Source organism: Alexandromys fortis, unplaced genomic scaffold (genome assembly GCF_014885135.2).
Source record: "Alexandromys fortis isolate MF-2015 unplaced genomic scaffold, M_Fortis_MF-2015_v1.1 scaffold_9, whole genome shotgun sequence".
In the NCBI taxonomy this organism is placed as follows: Eukaryota; Metazoa; Chordata; class Mammalia; order Rodentia; family Cricetidae; genus Alexandromys; species Alexandromys fortis.
This window is the reverse complement of record NW_026067892.1, coordinates 12,125,150-12,139,718: the sequence shown is the minus strand read 5'-3', so window position 1 is coordinate 12,139,718 and position 14,569 is coordinate 12,125,150. Positions and strand designations below refer to the sequence as shown.

General features: G+C 44.0%; 1 protein-coding gene across 14 annotated transcripts in view; it reads left to right on the top strand.

Moving 5' to 3' along the window:
* Positions 1-14,569, top strand: part of Ank3 (ankyrin 3) — a 526,650-nt gene that overhangs the window by 473,161 nt on the left and 38,920 nt on the right. For all 14 annotated transcript variants that reach the window (XM_050142496.1, XM_050142456.1, XM_050142430.1 and 11 more), the window contains 7 exons: positions 5,475-5,686; positions 6,862-7,069; positions 7,817-7,913; positions 8,357-8,585; positions 9,210-9,335; positions 10,101-10,223; positions 11,912-11,993. In XM_050142496.1, coding sequence (XP_049998453.1) covers positions 5,475-5,686; positions 6,862-7,069; positions 7,817-7,913; positions 8,357-8,585; positions 9,210-9,335; positions 10,101-10,223; positions 11,912-11,993 — 1,077 coding nt within the window. The remainder of the gene's footprint in view (positions 1-5,474; positions 5,687-6,861; positions 7,070-7,816; positions 7,914-8,356; positions 8,586-9,209; positions 9,336-10,100; positions 10,224-11,911; positions 11,994-14,569) is intronic.

Sequence of the window (14,569 nt, the reverse complement as noted above, 5' to 3'; positions counted from 1 at the left end):
AGCCCACATAGTAACGATGACCTTGAACACTTGACCCTCCTGCCTTGGCCTTCTCAGAGCTAAGATTATAGTTGTGTGTAACCCTTGCCTGACTCACACACCTTCCTGAGGTTTGGTGATGCTTAGAAGTGTATGCTTTTCTTTCTAAGTGTTGGGTACCAACTGACTTTAAGAACACACATTTGATGAGACGTGACTCAAGAAAAGCTAGAGGCCTGGCTCCTGAAATGGTGCTATGGAAAGAAAGCCCAGTTAGTGACAGCGACCTCGTTCCCTAATCCCAGTTAGTGACAGCGACCTCGTTCCCTAATCCCAGTTAGTGACAGCGACTTCATTTCCTAATTGGTGCAGATTCTACAGCTGTTTTACGTCACAGTGGCAATCTGGTCCATAAAATCAAAATCGAATCTTTTATTGTTTTGTTGGCTGTGTTTGGAATTCACCTACCGGGCTCTCTTGTGGGTTTAGACTGTGGACCATGGAGGTATTCAGATTTGGGGAGTTTTTTTTAAAAAAAAAAAAAGCCATTTCATGTAGAAGTTTAAAAGAAACCATAGTACACAAGTTCAGAAATCATATTCTTTATTTCTTTATTATTATTATTATTTTATCTGTATGTGTATTTTGCCTGTATGTGTGTCTGTGTACTACATGTGTGCTTGTTCCCTGAGGAGGTGGTGAGTCTCTCCATGGGTGATGGGAATCGAACCTGGGTCTTTCACAACAAGTGCCCTTAACCACTGAACCAACTCTCTAGCCAAATCTTATTCTTACTTAACAAACCACAAAACGGACATCCTTCAAACCCAAGTGACTTACCCAGCTTGCCTTGCTAAGCAGAAGGGAGAGGGCTGAAATATCTTGTGCCTGTCTTAGAAGAGTTACAGCTATAGCCCTCTTGTTTTCAAAACGCATGTCCCAGGAGAAAGAAGACAAGTGGAAAATTCTAGAAACTTCTAGATTTGGTCCAGATGAGATTTGGTCAAGATTAAGTCCAGAGCAGTCCTTGTAGGTCAGTGATACATTAAATGAGGGTAGATTATCCAAAGTGTGTACAAACGCTGCCAGGTAGATAGAATTTCTGGACTACATTCTTAAGAGCAGGCAAATCTTCGGTTCCATTTCACACGATGAAAGGGAAAGGTAGACACTTTGGCGTTTAAAGAGTCAAGCACTAAAGCCCAGTGGACCAAGATGTTCAGAGTAAAATTTTGGTCACATATTAAATATAATAATAATAATAGAAGGAGCCCAACACATTTATAACTGAGGCTCAGTTATTAGTTAATCTGATTTTATACCGGCCTCAAGTCCCACCACTTTCTACCCCTGTTCTGGTCCCCAAAGATAATTCATTCTCTCTAGACTCTTCCTCTACCCAAAGCTACTTAAAAATGGGAATCAGTCTGGGTTTTGTTTTTAAAGTCAGCAAGTCCTTTTCATTGAAGATTCAACTATAGACTAAAGTTGTCCCAAGGAAGTGGAGCTGAGGACCTGGCGGGAGGTCCGTGCCCAGAACTCCTCCAAACCCTCCCGAGGAGGCAATGCTGCATAGGTAGATGCCAGCTATCTGGCATGAATCAGGTGATGCCCTGGCGAAAGAGAAATATCGTCAGGGTCCCACCCTCAGGGGTCAAGAGCATAGCTTCGCTCTGTGTTCCTCCCAATTCTTGCTGACAGCTGTTAGTGAGATGAAAAAGCAACACGTGAAATAGAACAACCAACCATTCAAGATTTCCTTAGAGAATTAAATCACCCTCACTGTTCCTGTACTCAACGCAACAGTTTCTCTAGTCAGAATAGTGTCATACATTGTCTATGGCCGGTGACACCACCTACCCCCTAACATATGCCTACTATAAATGTCTCCTTTTAATGCTCCCTTCTTCATAAGTATGTTCCATGCATTATTTTAGACCGTATTTAAATAGTCCATCTTCTCCATGCGATTGTCTGAAAATATTAATACCTATGTATTTTTTAATTAATTTTTTATTAAAAATTTCCACCTCCCCCCCCCCATGTTTTTAATACCATCTTAGTCAATATTCCAGTCTCCAATTCTTACCAGGCGAGGCAATTGTGGGGGCTGGGGTGATGCTCAGTGGACAAATGCTTGCCATGCAAACATAGGCGCCAGTGTTTGGATCCTAGAGCCCCCTAAAATCTGCCCAGCCCTGGCAGTTGCCTGCAGTCCCAGCACTCAAGGGACAAAGATGGGTGTCCCAGAGGCAAACTGGCTAGCTCCAGATTTAGCAAGAAACCATCCTTCAAGAAACCCTTCCTTCAGGGAAGATGCCAGACCTCAGCTTCAGGCCTCTACACGCACAAACAATCAAACACAAACACACGCCAGAAGAAAAATAAAAGACTTATAACTATCAGATAGGCTTTATTGTTTTAACATACACAGAGTTTTCTCATGCATACAAAAGTAATTGCTAGAACAACTTCAAGGAACCAGAGGTCTGAGTAGGGGCATCATTTTCCCAGTTCGATACTGACCTTGGCACCATGGTCCACGGAAGTCATTGAGGCCAAAATTCCCACCCTGGCCTCACCACTCACTGCCGTGTGGCTGTAACCAGTCTCTCTAATGTTCATCTAAATGCACCTTGTGAGGATGCCTTGTGGGTGGCTCCTGGGCAGTGGATGCTGTGGATGCACTGGTACGCATGCAGTTCTTACAGAGATGTCTGTGCAGAACCACTCACTCATGTAACCATGCTCAGAGTCACGGCCGCCACGCATGCTGTACATAGATGGCTGTGGTCTGACACTGGCCTAAGGACAAAGGGGCATGTTTCCCCCATTTGTTCAGTGCTGTTGTTTGCAAGTCAAGCTATCTGCCTGTAGGAGTTCTGTCTCCCAAGTGAGCACTGTTTGCAGACGCACAGACAAGGTCAAGCGCTTACCACTACCCAGTCAAGAAGTAGTCAACAGATGTAGATCTCCAAACCCTCGCCTCTTCCCTACCCAGTCAGTAGCCTTTCTGTACTGTACACGTTCGCCTCTATATATTCTCAAATGGAGCATGCTCGTTGTGAAGGTTGCTTTGAATTCTTGTCCAGAGAGAACTGGAAATCACCCAAGGAGGTGAGCACTCAGCCACACTTGGGAGGTATTATTTTTAGGCTGCAGGCTTGCCTGTGAGAGAACCTCCCCTCCCCCGTTGGGTGCCCTCAAAGTGAGTGGCACCATTCCCTGGACTGGGGTCTTGGATTGTATCAAAAGAGAAAGCTAGCTGAGCACAAATATTCACCATTCCAGCTTGCTGGGTGGATAAGACTGCTTTAAGGTCCTGTTACTATGATTAACCCTACCCTTAGGATTAAACTCTACCCTTAAACTATGAACCAAAATAAACCCTTACGTGTGTGTGTGTGTGTGTGTGTGTGTCCATCCTAGACAAGGCCATTGGGTGTGCAGTTCTATCATTTTACACCTTATTACCTTGAGACAGGGTCTCTCACTGAACCCGGAGCTTTCCCCTTTACCGTAGACTAAGTGACCAGCAAGTCCCAGCTCCCCTCCCTTCTCCACTCCCATCCCCCCACCTCCAGACTGCAGTACTGGGATTGCATAGGCATGCCAGGCCATGTAAGTAGGTACTGGGGATCCAAACTCAGGTGGTCACGCTTGCACCGAGCTGCCTTCCCCGACCCCTATTCCTATGATCTCTAAGCAGGCCAGGGCGTCAGTGGTTATGTGAACTGAGCAGGCATGTTAGCCCAGCTGTGGCGAGGTAAGCTGCTGGGAAGACAGTGTTTGTCTGGGTGTGGGGAACCTGCCCTTTCCAACTGGGCTTGCAGGTGGCAGAAGCAGTTTTTATCTCTGGCAGCAGACAGAGATCTTATCTATGTAGAGGCTGCAGATGTGCAAACAGAATTCCCATGCACACATCCCGTCCCCAAGCTGTGCACCAAACTGAATCCACACTGTCAGTTTAGTGAAAACCTTAATTAAACCCAGCGCCTCCAAAGTCAGTTCCTAGGAGATATGTGTAGTCGTGTGGAGCCTGGGAGCATGCTCTTGAAGGCCCCCGGCCTCCCCAGAAGTCCCCAAGTTACAATTCAAAGCACTTGAGAAATGGTTTATCTCCCTCAGTCCCCTGCAGTAGCCAGTGGATGCAAGTTCCTGATAAAAGTGAAAATGTGTGCAAACGTTACCCACGCTACCTAGAAGAATACGCCCACTTCTAAATGTATCTGTGTCAACAGTATATTAGAAGTAAATGTCTACGTTCAAAACTGGCACTTGGGTTCAATGCATTTTAACCTTATCAATCTTGAAGCAAGTGGTAATTCTAAAAGTGCCAAGTCACTGTCAAACAGGGACGGGTGTGGAGTTTTACACTAGGTACACGGCACACAGCGCCATCTGCCGGAATCATCTGGTAGTAACAGTTTTGAAAAAGTTTTCCAAACAGAAAGTTTCCCGACTCAAGGTTGCATTTGAAGCGCCCAGTAAATAAATAACAATTTACTTCAGAATCCCAAAACAAATCACAAAATAAATGTTTACGTATTTTTCCATCCGTCTCCATAAGCTGGCATTTTAAACCAACTGAATGAAAACTGCTGCAGAGTGAAAGAAAAGGAAAAGGTTTCAAAATAGCCTCTGGAATGAGATACTTGGGGGGAAAAAAATTGAGCCAAGTCAAAATGGCATTAATAATTCCCACTTTCATATGGCTTGTGTGTATGGATTTGCCATCAGTGGATCCAAGTGATGACCTCAGAGATGTTGCTTTTTATTTAAAGATTGAAGTTTGTTGTGTGCATACTTGCATGGGTGTAGTGTATGTGGCTACCCACAGAGGCCAGAAGAGGGTGTCAGATCCTCCGGATCTGGAGTGACAGGTAGTTATGAGCTACCCAACATGGGGTGCTAGAAACCAGACTGGAACCCTCTAGAAGAGCAGGAAGTACTTTCAACCAAGGAGCCATCTTCAGTCCCACCCTCAGCCTTTTACCAAAGCTCTGGATTTCCAGTCTTGGACAGGAAGGTTTGCCCTAAACTCAACTAGACACGCACCATGACTGCCCACCAAGTCCAGTGTTAAAGATGTTTGTTCTCCCAAGCAGAATTTATTAATAGATTTATGGTATCTTTGCAAAGCTTGATATTTTATGATCCCTCTTTATGTATATATAAACATATAATATATTTACATATTATACACATGTAAATGTATGTATTATTTATGTATGTATATGTATAGATAGATATGCTATAACTACTAAGTAGAACGATAATCAACTATTAAGATTGGGAGTTGAAGCAGGCACAATAGACAAACACTACATGATCTTACAGGCAGGCATAGGAGTCACAAAGTTGGTTTTATACTAACTGAATACCTTGTTTTAAACACCAATGGGTGTCAAGGTGCTATGTGCAAAGCACCTGCTCATGGCGGGGCTGTGTGCAAAGACACCTGCTCATGGCTTCTCATCCTTTCCGTCTTCCAGAGCTTGACAGCCCAGAAGAGTTGGGGACGAAGCGGATCTGCAGGATCATCACCAAGGATTTCCCCCAGTATTTCGCAGTAGTTTCCCGGATTAAGCAGGAAAGCAACCAGATTGGTCCAGAAGGCGGGATTCTGAGCAGCACTACCGTCCCCCTGGTCCAGGCGTCTTTCCCAGAGGGTGCCTTAACCAAAAGGATCCGAGTGGGTCTCCAGGTACTGATCGCAAAGCGTCGACTTCCCAAGGCCTCTGGACATGTAAAGAACTTATGAGCACGTCCTGCTCCAGAAGCATGGCAGTAATTCATCCTTTGTCATGTCAATAATTAGATGGTGGGGGGAGATTGTTGACTTATCTCAAATGGAAAGTATTTAAGTGTGAAGTTAGCTTACTGACCTGTCAAACAAGGTTATGAACTTTTAGTAAATTTCCATTTACTCAGAGCTGGGGCGGTGGTTCAGCTGGTAAAGGCTTTCTGAGCAAGCATGAGAACCGTGAGTTCAATCCCCAGCCCCATTTAAAAAGAGACAGGTCTGGGGACATACACTGAGGATGGGGGAAGAGCAGAGAAAAGAGAATCCCAGGCAGACTTGACAAACCAATAGCTCCATATCCTGAGAGACCTTGTCTCAGAAAGCAAGGCGGGGAGCACTTGAGAAAGACACCTCTTGGCAAAACTGACCTTTCTTGTATTTACTCATTTCAGTCATTCTAGCCTTTAACGCTTGTTTTATTGCATAAGATAAACAGAAACGATGAAATGATCGTTTTTGTTGTTAATACAGTGATTAAAACTTGAACTGAACGAACGTCAGCTTTCGTTTGTGAGGCTAGACTCTCATTCTGAGGGGTTGTTTGGGGGGTGGGGTTGTGAGCAGTTGTAAGCCCCGTGTGTCGGTAAGGTTCCCTTCACGTGACCCCCATGCTGGACCACTTCGCCAGACTGCAAGACACCAAATGGAGTAAGTTAGGCCTGACTGGTAGAATTCATCCCTTCTGGTATAGAGTGTCCTCACCGCTGAGAGCCTCAGTTTACTTTTTTGTATTCAGGGTAATTTTGTGAGGCTTTTGGGGGGGGGGCATCCAGCAGAGTTAGCATATACTAAGGTTGTTCTTGCTTTCCTCCTCTTTGTTCTGAGAGTTGGGTGCCCCTCCTCCCAGCAAGCCAGTATGGTCCTCTCCCTGAGGAAACCACTCCTGCCCATGTTAGGGTCCTTTCGTTTCTCTGCCTTCCTGAAGCAGTGAGGGAGAGTGGAAAGACAGACACGGATTTGTTGGCAGGTATCCTCCCGCCATTCTCAACTAAAGTTACATCTTCTGATTAAAAAAAAAAAAAAAGTCTACTTTTATTTAAGGTTTTGCTTTTATTTTTTTCCCCCTGTGTCTGTAGGCTCAGCCTGTTCCAGAGGAGATTGTGAAGAAGACCCTTGGAAACAAGGCGACATTTAGCCCGATTGTCACTGTGGAACCAAGGAGGAGGAAATTCCATAAGCCGATCACCATGACCATTCCGGTGCCCCCACCCTCAGGAGAAGGCGTGTCCAACGGGTACAAGGGAGACACCACGCCCAACCTTCGTCTCCTCTGCAGCATTACAGGTTTGGCTCCTTCCCCGGAGCGACACTATGTCTGCCAGACTGTGTGCGGAGGTACAGAAAGTAGGAAACAAGGAATAAGTCATGCATTTAACCTCTTCCATCCTCTCAGTGGAAGAATTCCCACCAGGGACTACTGGGATATTTAAACCTCGAGGTTGTTTCCTGATGTTAGTGGATTAGTAATCAAGCCCTCTTAGTGTTGTTGAGGTGTCATTGACTCAACTGGAGTGCTTAGGGAATTTCTTGGCAGCCATGACAGAGGTCAGCATGAGTTGAGTTTTGGGGGGAAGGTCCTCCATAGCCTGAATGGGAAGTACTGAGGATGCCATCGGTGTCACCCAGCTGTGCTCATGAGTGCCACCCAAGCCTTAGAATCCATTTTGTTTTAGGTACCTAGACTCCAGACCTCAAGCCCTAAAGATGGCTCAGCAAGTAAAGGTGCTTACATACAAGGCTGACAGCCCGAGTTCAATACCCAGAACCCACATGACAGAAGAACTGAGTCTAGCAAGTTTTGACACATACACACACCCACAGAGTCATACGTGTGTGACATATATGCACACACGCACACACACACACACACACAAATGCAAAAGGAACTCTAGAAATCCAGACTTCACAGAACCACAGAATCGCAGAATGCCGTAGCTGGCCTCTTAGTGGCTGCCGGAAGAGCAGCCAGGTCACGGGCAGTTAGTCTGCAGGGAGCTGCTTTATGATAAAGTCACTCTGTGCCATTCCCAGGGGGCACCTCGCCCGCTCAGTGGGAGGACATCACAGGAACCACGCCTCTGACCTTCATAAAGGACTGTGTCTCCTTCACTACCAATGTTTCGGCCAGGTATGAAAGTGAAAGTTCCAGAAGTGCCACGCAATTCATTTTCTCACCAACTTCTGGGGAAGTAAAAAATGTTGCTGTCAATATAATTAATTACTTCTAAATTTATGGGAGAGGATAGAAGGTCCTTAATTTTTTTTTAGAAAAATTATTGAGGAATAAATTGCTTTTTGCTTGAGAGAGAGTAAATACTTTTGCCATTTAAATGAGCGATTTTATAATGCTTGACTTGGGATCTGTTAGACTCTGATTTTTTTCACTGTATTTCATAATTTAATTTATTTTTGATGTTGGGGATAAACATGCTAAAAATTTGGTCTACCAGGGGGTCATACCCCCAGCCCATGATTTTCTTCTTTGTGAGTTCTTTGGGGTTTATTTTTGGAGTTTTGTTATTATTGGGTTTTGCTTTTTCCGTTTTACACATTGTGTCTTGTTTCTCTCAGGTTTTGGCTTGCAGACTGCCACCAGGTTTTAGAAACCGTAGGGCTAGCCTCGCAACTGTACAGGGAGTTGATATGTGTCCCTTACATGGCCAAGTTTGTTGTTTTTGCCAAAACGAATGACCCAGTAGAGTCCTGCCTGCGGTGCTTCTGCATGACGGACGACAGGGTGGACAAGACCCTCGAGCAGCAGGAGAATTTCGAGGAGGTTGCCAGGAGCAAAGACATTGAGGTACGGGGTCACAGGAATGAGTGTCTATTGCATTCTCCAGATACGGGCTTATTTGGGGGCCATAGTGGCACATACTGTACGGAGATATCAAGGATGTTCATGTTTTATTTTAAAACTTTGGAATGGGTTCATCTTCAAATTATTTAAGTGCTTTGAGTTCACATCAGGTGGTTAAAACAGAATATTAATGAATCTAAACTATTCTCCATTATCTGATAGCCATCTTGAGTGTGTGTGTGTGTGTGTGTGTATGATCACTTTCCACACACAGGACCACAATTTTCCTTTTCAAACCCAGAGATCGTGTGAGCATCAGCCAGCCAAAATCTGACAGCTCTCTCTCAGTCTACGTAAGGGAATGATGGGCATTTTCTCTGCCATGTTTGAAGTTGTTGGAAGAGGAAGGTAGTTCTGTTATATTTCTGTCTGTAATGATAGCTGCTAATAGCGGCCGTTGGAGTGTAAGCGCTCTGACATATTTTTAAAGCAAACAACCCCAGAGAAGTCATTTTCTCATCGTGATGTAATTATATCGGTCTTCGAATGTTATTTGACTTGAAAACTCTCAAAATTCTTTTAGGTCAAGTTAACTTTAAATTGCGTATTTCTTTTTTACTCTGGAAGGTTCTGGAAGGAAAGCCCATATTCGTTGATTGCTATGGAAACCTGGCCCCTCTTACCAAAGGAGCTCAGCAGCTTGTTTTTAACTTCTATTCTTTCAAAGAAAACAGACTACCATTCTCCATCAAGGTAAGTCATCTCTAACATCGACTCTGCGATTATTTTAAAGTTCCAAGAGAATAAATGCTCTTTTTAAATGGCTTATTGGTTTATTTAGTTTGAGTTAACTCACTAAATATGACTTAAGGTCAGGTTTTGTTCTTATTCCCCTAGGATGAATTTTCAGGCTAGTAAAAGTTTGTTATTGGTGAACATCCATATATTTATTATTTAAATGTAAGGAAAGGGAACCCAGTGTAGTGGTATACACCTTTAATCCCAACACTTGAGGAGGCGGAGGCAGGTGGATCTCTGAGTTTGCCAGCCTGCTGTATAATAGTGAGCTCCAAGCCAAATCTACATTGTAGGACCCTGTCTCAAAATATCCCAAAATATAAAAATTAAATAATTCAAAGGAATATTTATAAAATGAAGCAACCCAATGCAGAATGGACCATATGTAGCATGCGTAGTTAACTTTGGTTTGTGTTTCCATGGGGTTCGGGCAGACTCTGGTGGTCATCACCGCTTGCTGTTCCATGTTTCAAACACTGAAATTTTAAATTAAATTAATAGGAAGACAGATAATGCACATTGCCCAGAATAGCTTATCCCATGAGACAAGTGGGTGGCCGTCCTAATGTTTAAACCAGGAACTGAGCCCCTAGTACCTTGCCAGGTCTATCCTGGGTTACCATTCTTCTCTCTGAGCGCTCGATAAAACAAAAATCTCACCCTTCCTCAGACAAGAATCTGTCTCTTTATGTAATCATCAATTTCCCAAATTTCTTCTAGGTTAGAGACACCAGCCAAGAGCCCTGCGGCCGTCTGTCTTTCCTGAAAGAGCCGAAGACAACAAAGGGATTACCCCAAACAGCTGTTTGCAACTTAAATATTACTCTACCCGCACATAAAAAGGTATCTTTTAAGACTGGTTTGTTTCCACATTTACCTCCCGCCCCGGTCTTGAGGCAATGGGCCCTTGGTATGTAATGAAGGAATGCTTTGTGACACTCTGAAAACCCCTGAAACTCGAGTTGTGTTCGTCTCCGTGTGTAGATGACGTCTTGTTGCTGTGATGTCCTGTTCTTACCCGTCTGTGTGATGGAGTCCTTCCTCTGTGGATTGCTTCCGCTGGTAGTGTGTAGACCGTTAATGCTCCCAAATGACTGTCACGTGTTAATTTGCCGTGGATGTGTGGTCCGTGATGCTGTACTGGCTTCTTTTGATTTGCTGTGCTTTCTAAACCAGCTTGCCTTGTGTGCTCCCTACTCAGTCCTTTTTCACATCCTGACACTCTTTTCCCTGCTGTCCATTATAATATTCCTTGTCTCTGCAATGCATCTTGGGACCCAAAGGAGACAGAGTCAGATCAAGATGATGAGGTAATACGAACCCTTCTGCTTTTATTCTCTCCGAGGTAGACTAGATATTGGATATGTGTGGAAAGAGATTGCGGCGGGCTGAAGTGCGGGAACAGTCTAAATGCTGTTGTTGTACGTCTTAATCTATGCGAGGTGGAGTTAGCTATTTTTCCTTAAAGTGCCTCACTCTTCCCATGAACATAGGAGTGTGCTTCCGTGTATTCTGCAAAATCAATAAACTAGTTAATGAAAAACCTGGCGTCATTTAAGCATCTTTAAACATGACAGATTGCCACACATAAACTTATTGACTTCCACAGGTGTGTTTTTACTACCCACTGCCCTCTGGCTACCCACTGTGTTGTTAGCACTAGCTCAAGACTCTGGTTATTACATGGAATTGTGTTGTATAATCAACTATGTTTTATGTAATGTAAAGTATTTTCTCACTGACTGCAGATAGACATTTGCCATTCCAGCGACAGAATTTATCTTGGCCATTTAAAAAAAAAAAAAAGATTTTATTTTTTTTTAACTTATATGTATATATGTTTCTGTGTGGCTGTGTACACATGAATGTAATGCCCCAGGAGGCCAGGAAAGAACCCTGAGATCCCCCTGGGAGACTATGAGCATCCTGATGTGGGCACTGGGACCTAAACTCGGGTCCTTTGCGAGAGTTCTAACCTCAGGTCCATGTATCCAGCCCTATCTTGGTCATTTTTTAGAGAGTGCCATTGTTCAGTTTTGCAAGAGCTTCCCCTAAGCTGTCACCGTGTATTTCTCTGTAAGCTTTGTGATAATTGGATTTTTAAGAACCCACAATCATTGTCAATAGTGAGCCGTCCATGACAATGGCAGTCCGAGTCGCACAGCTGCCGAGGAGGCTCTCCACCTGTCTGTAATCGCATCTCCCCTGTGTACCCACAGTGAATCCGTGGGTGATACTTTCTGTATCATTTCTCCTCGAGTGTATTCACGTAGTGAGTGGATTGTGTGACATGTGTGCTTCCAATATAACGAACTGGCGGGAAATTTGCCACCCAACCTTTCTAGCCCGATCCCCCCCCCCCCCGTAGTCTGCCACAAATTGAGAGTTGAGGGAAGGGGGTCATAGACCCCTCAAGGGGGAAATAATGCCTGAGGGTGGACAAGACATGACCGTCCCAGCCAAAATGAAATGTTTCAAGGAGTAAAGGTGTCACAGGGAAGGTGGAAATGGTCTCTTCTCTTCTTTTTCAGGCTGAGAAAGTGGACAGACGGCAAAGCTTTGCGTCCCTAGCTTTACGTAAGCGCTACAGCTACTTGACTGAGCCTGGCCTGAGTGAGTCTCCTAACACATTCTCTAACCTATGTTGAATTTTTTTTAGAAGAAGAGACATTTTTTCTATACACACTAAATTCTGATGTCATTTGGGAAATGGATAACCCGAAACAATTGCCTACAGAGTAAATTTCATAACCTTATTATGAAATTTAATGTTCCATACATTGTTGAAGACATAGATACAACAGATACCCCGGGTCATAGCTGAAAATGATTTCTGTTCTTGAAGCTAGTCACTAATTGTTTTTCGTAAACTGTTTTATTTTACTTTGGTAATTGTTAATATGCTCAAGGAGAAGTACCAGGGTTCCTTTAAGTCTCTGCTGAAAAGGGAAGGTGTGTATATTTGTGGTGGCACAGGCTAGGTCCCTTTGTCATCTCAGTTCTCGTAATCGAGCTAGACTGTGGCATAGTGCTTCAAGCTCTTTTCCCTTCGTGAGACTCATACTCTCTTCTGGGGGTAGCACAGTCTATGGGCTTCTCATCCCATCTCTTCTCTCTGCCTTCCATCAAGATCTCGATTCTAAGGCTCTTCTTAGACTGGGCTGGTAAAGTCCTTGGTTCTAGTGGTTGTTTGAGTTTACTCATAACTGGCTTGCAAGGTGGTTGTTTATTTGGTCATGTTCTGTCTTTCTCTCTCCATTGACTACCTTTTCCTCCCTCGTGGTTGCGGTGTTCCCATCCCATGGTCACCATAGCCCTAGAGTTAGCTCTAACCCCAGAAGCAGCTGTGAGCAGAGAGTACAGTGCCCTGTTTGATCAACACTGGGTCCTGTAACCAGTGGAGAGCGGTAGCTTAAAGAAAATTTAGATGAAAATACTTTGTCATTGATTCCAAGTTTGGAGCTGTCATGGTAAGAGTGATAGTCTTGCTTGCCCTCACGTCTTCTGAGGTCTGTGGGTCAGCATGCATACAACACACAAGCAGGGAACCGCTCCACTACATAGCCCAGTGCATCTGACACTAACTCTGTTAGAAAAGATTTTGTGTTCAGATTCCAAATATAGAATACAAGAGGAACATAAACAGCAAGCCATGTTCTTGAACATTCCCTCAGACCTGATTTTCTTCCTCTAGCAGAAGAGATAGAAGCTCTATCCCTTAGGAACTGGAGGTCCAGAAAGAATTATTGTTGTGATAGAACAGGGAATAAATGCCTGTGGCTATTCGGTTTTTCAGTAAATTTATTTGGTGTAACCCTCTGTTGGTTTTCTTTTGAGACCCTCACTGAATAGTTGTTGGGACCCCTAAGGTAACATACTTAGGCTTCAGACAGGCTTGTTGGAGAAACTACTTTAGATCAGAGACGCTATGAGACAGGAGGATGTCCTTTACTGCATCTCCAAGGCATTAGAGAATGAATGCACACACACACACACACTAAAATCTTAAAAAAAATATTCTTTATTAAACCAAATAATAGAGGCCCTTTCCCAGTTTCTGGTAGTTTAAAAAAAGACCAACTCTCGAAACACACACTGACCCCAAATCACTGAACCGAAGGACTCACTCGGCCATGTGTCTACAATATGGCCTTTCCTGCAGGTTAAGCAGTAGGATGTTGGTACTAATGGCCAGACTGAGTCATGCCTCTGTGAGGTTGCCTTAGCTCCTCTGCTTCAGTAAGGCTGATACACAGCAATAAAAAAGGGCATGTTCGAAATGTCTGCCTTTCCATGCACACTAGGAATGGAAATCCTCACCCTTGTGAGAGTAGCTGCTAACCCGCTGGTAGGACTGGTGTGGCCTGGGCACAGCGCGAGGAAGAGCATAAATGAGGGAGGTCCTCACGCCCTCTGTACATCTCATTGACACTGTAAATGGTTGCCTTTTCGGATCAAGACTGTACTCATCTCTGGCGTGGGACATTGGTTTGCCCCCGGCAGGCATCCCTACCCTGTGAGCAGCTGGCTCTGTTTGAGTTATGGAACTAGAGATGGCTAAGCTTGCATGTGTGTACCCACCTCACGTGTGGGTTTCTTGCCTGCTTTGTGAAGAACGCTGGTATTATTGGACCCATCTTTCCTCGTGGCTGTTGCAGTGTTTGGAAGTTACCAAGAATATGAGGAATATTCTAGAAAGGTAGCAGAATCTGTACCTTTGCATTTGATAAATGTACACATAAGCCGCTGTAGGTACTTGACATATGGGGTCTTCAAAAGATATTTGTGCTTTTTGGATTTTCCCCACGATACCTTTTGAGAGTTAAAAGTAGACCAGATTATGGGGGAGAGGGGGCCAAGATATAAATTACGTTCTCCTTATAATGAAGCAAGCTCTAGAAATGGAGTCCCTTTCGTGGCAGATATATTTAATAAGGTATCACAAAGTTCCTTAAAAATCTCAAAAGGTACCAAGACTTCACCTCTCATGGAAAAAGTGTACTCTTCTTTCCAACTGTTCTTGAGAAAGTGTTTTTGAACATTATATATACCATGCATAATACTGCTTTGAAAAGTGTATTTCCTCATCGGCTTGTTGGCCACGATAAATCGCCGCATGATCAAATGTTTTCAGTTGCTTTGCTTGCTCTGGTAACCGTGAACCATATTTTCTGTTTTCCCCCCTTTGT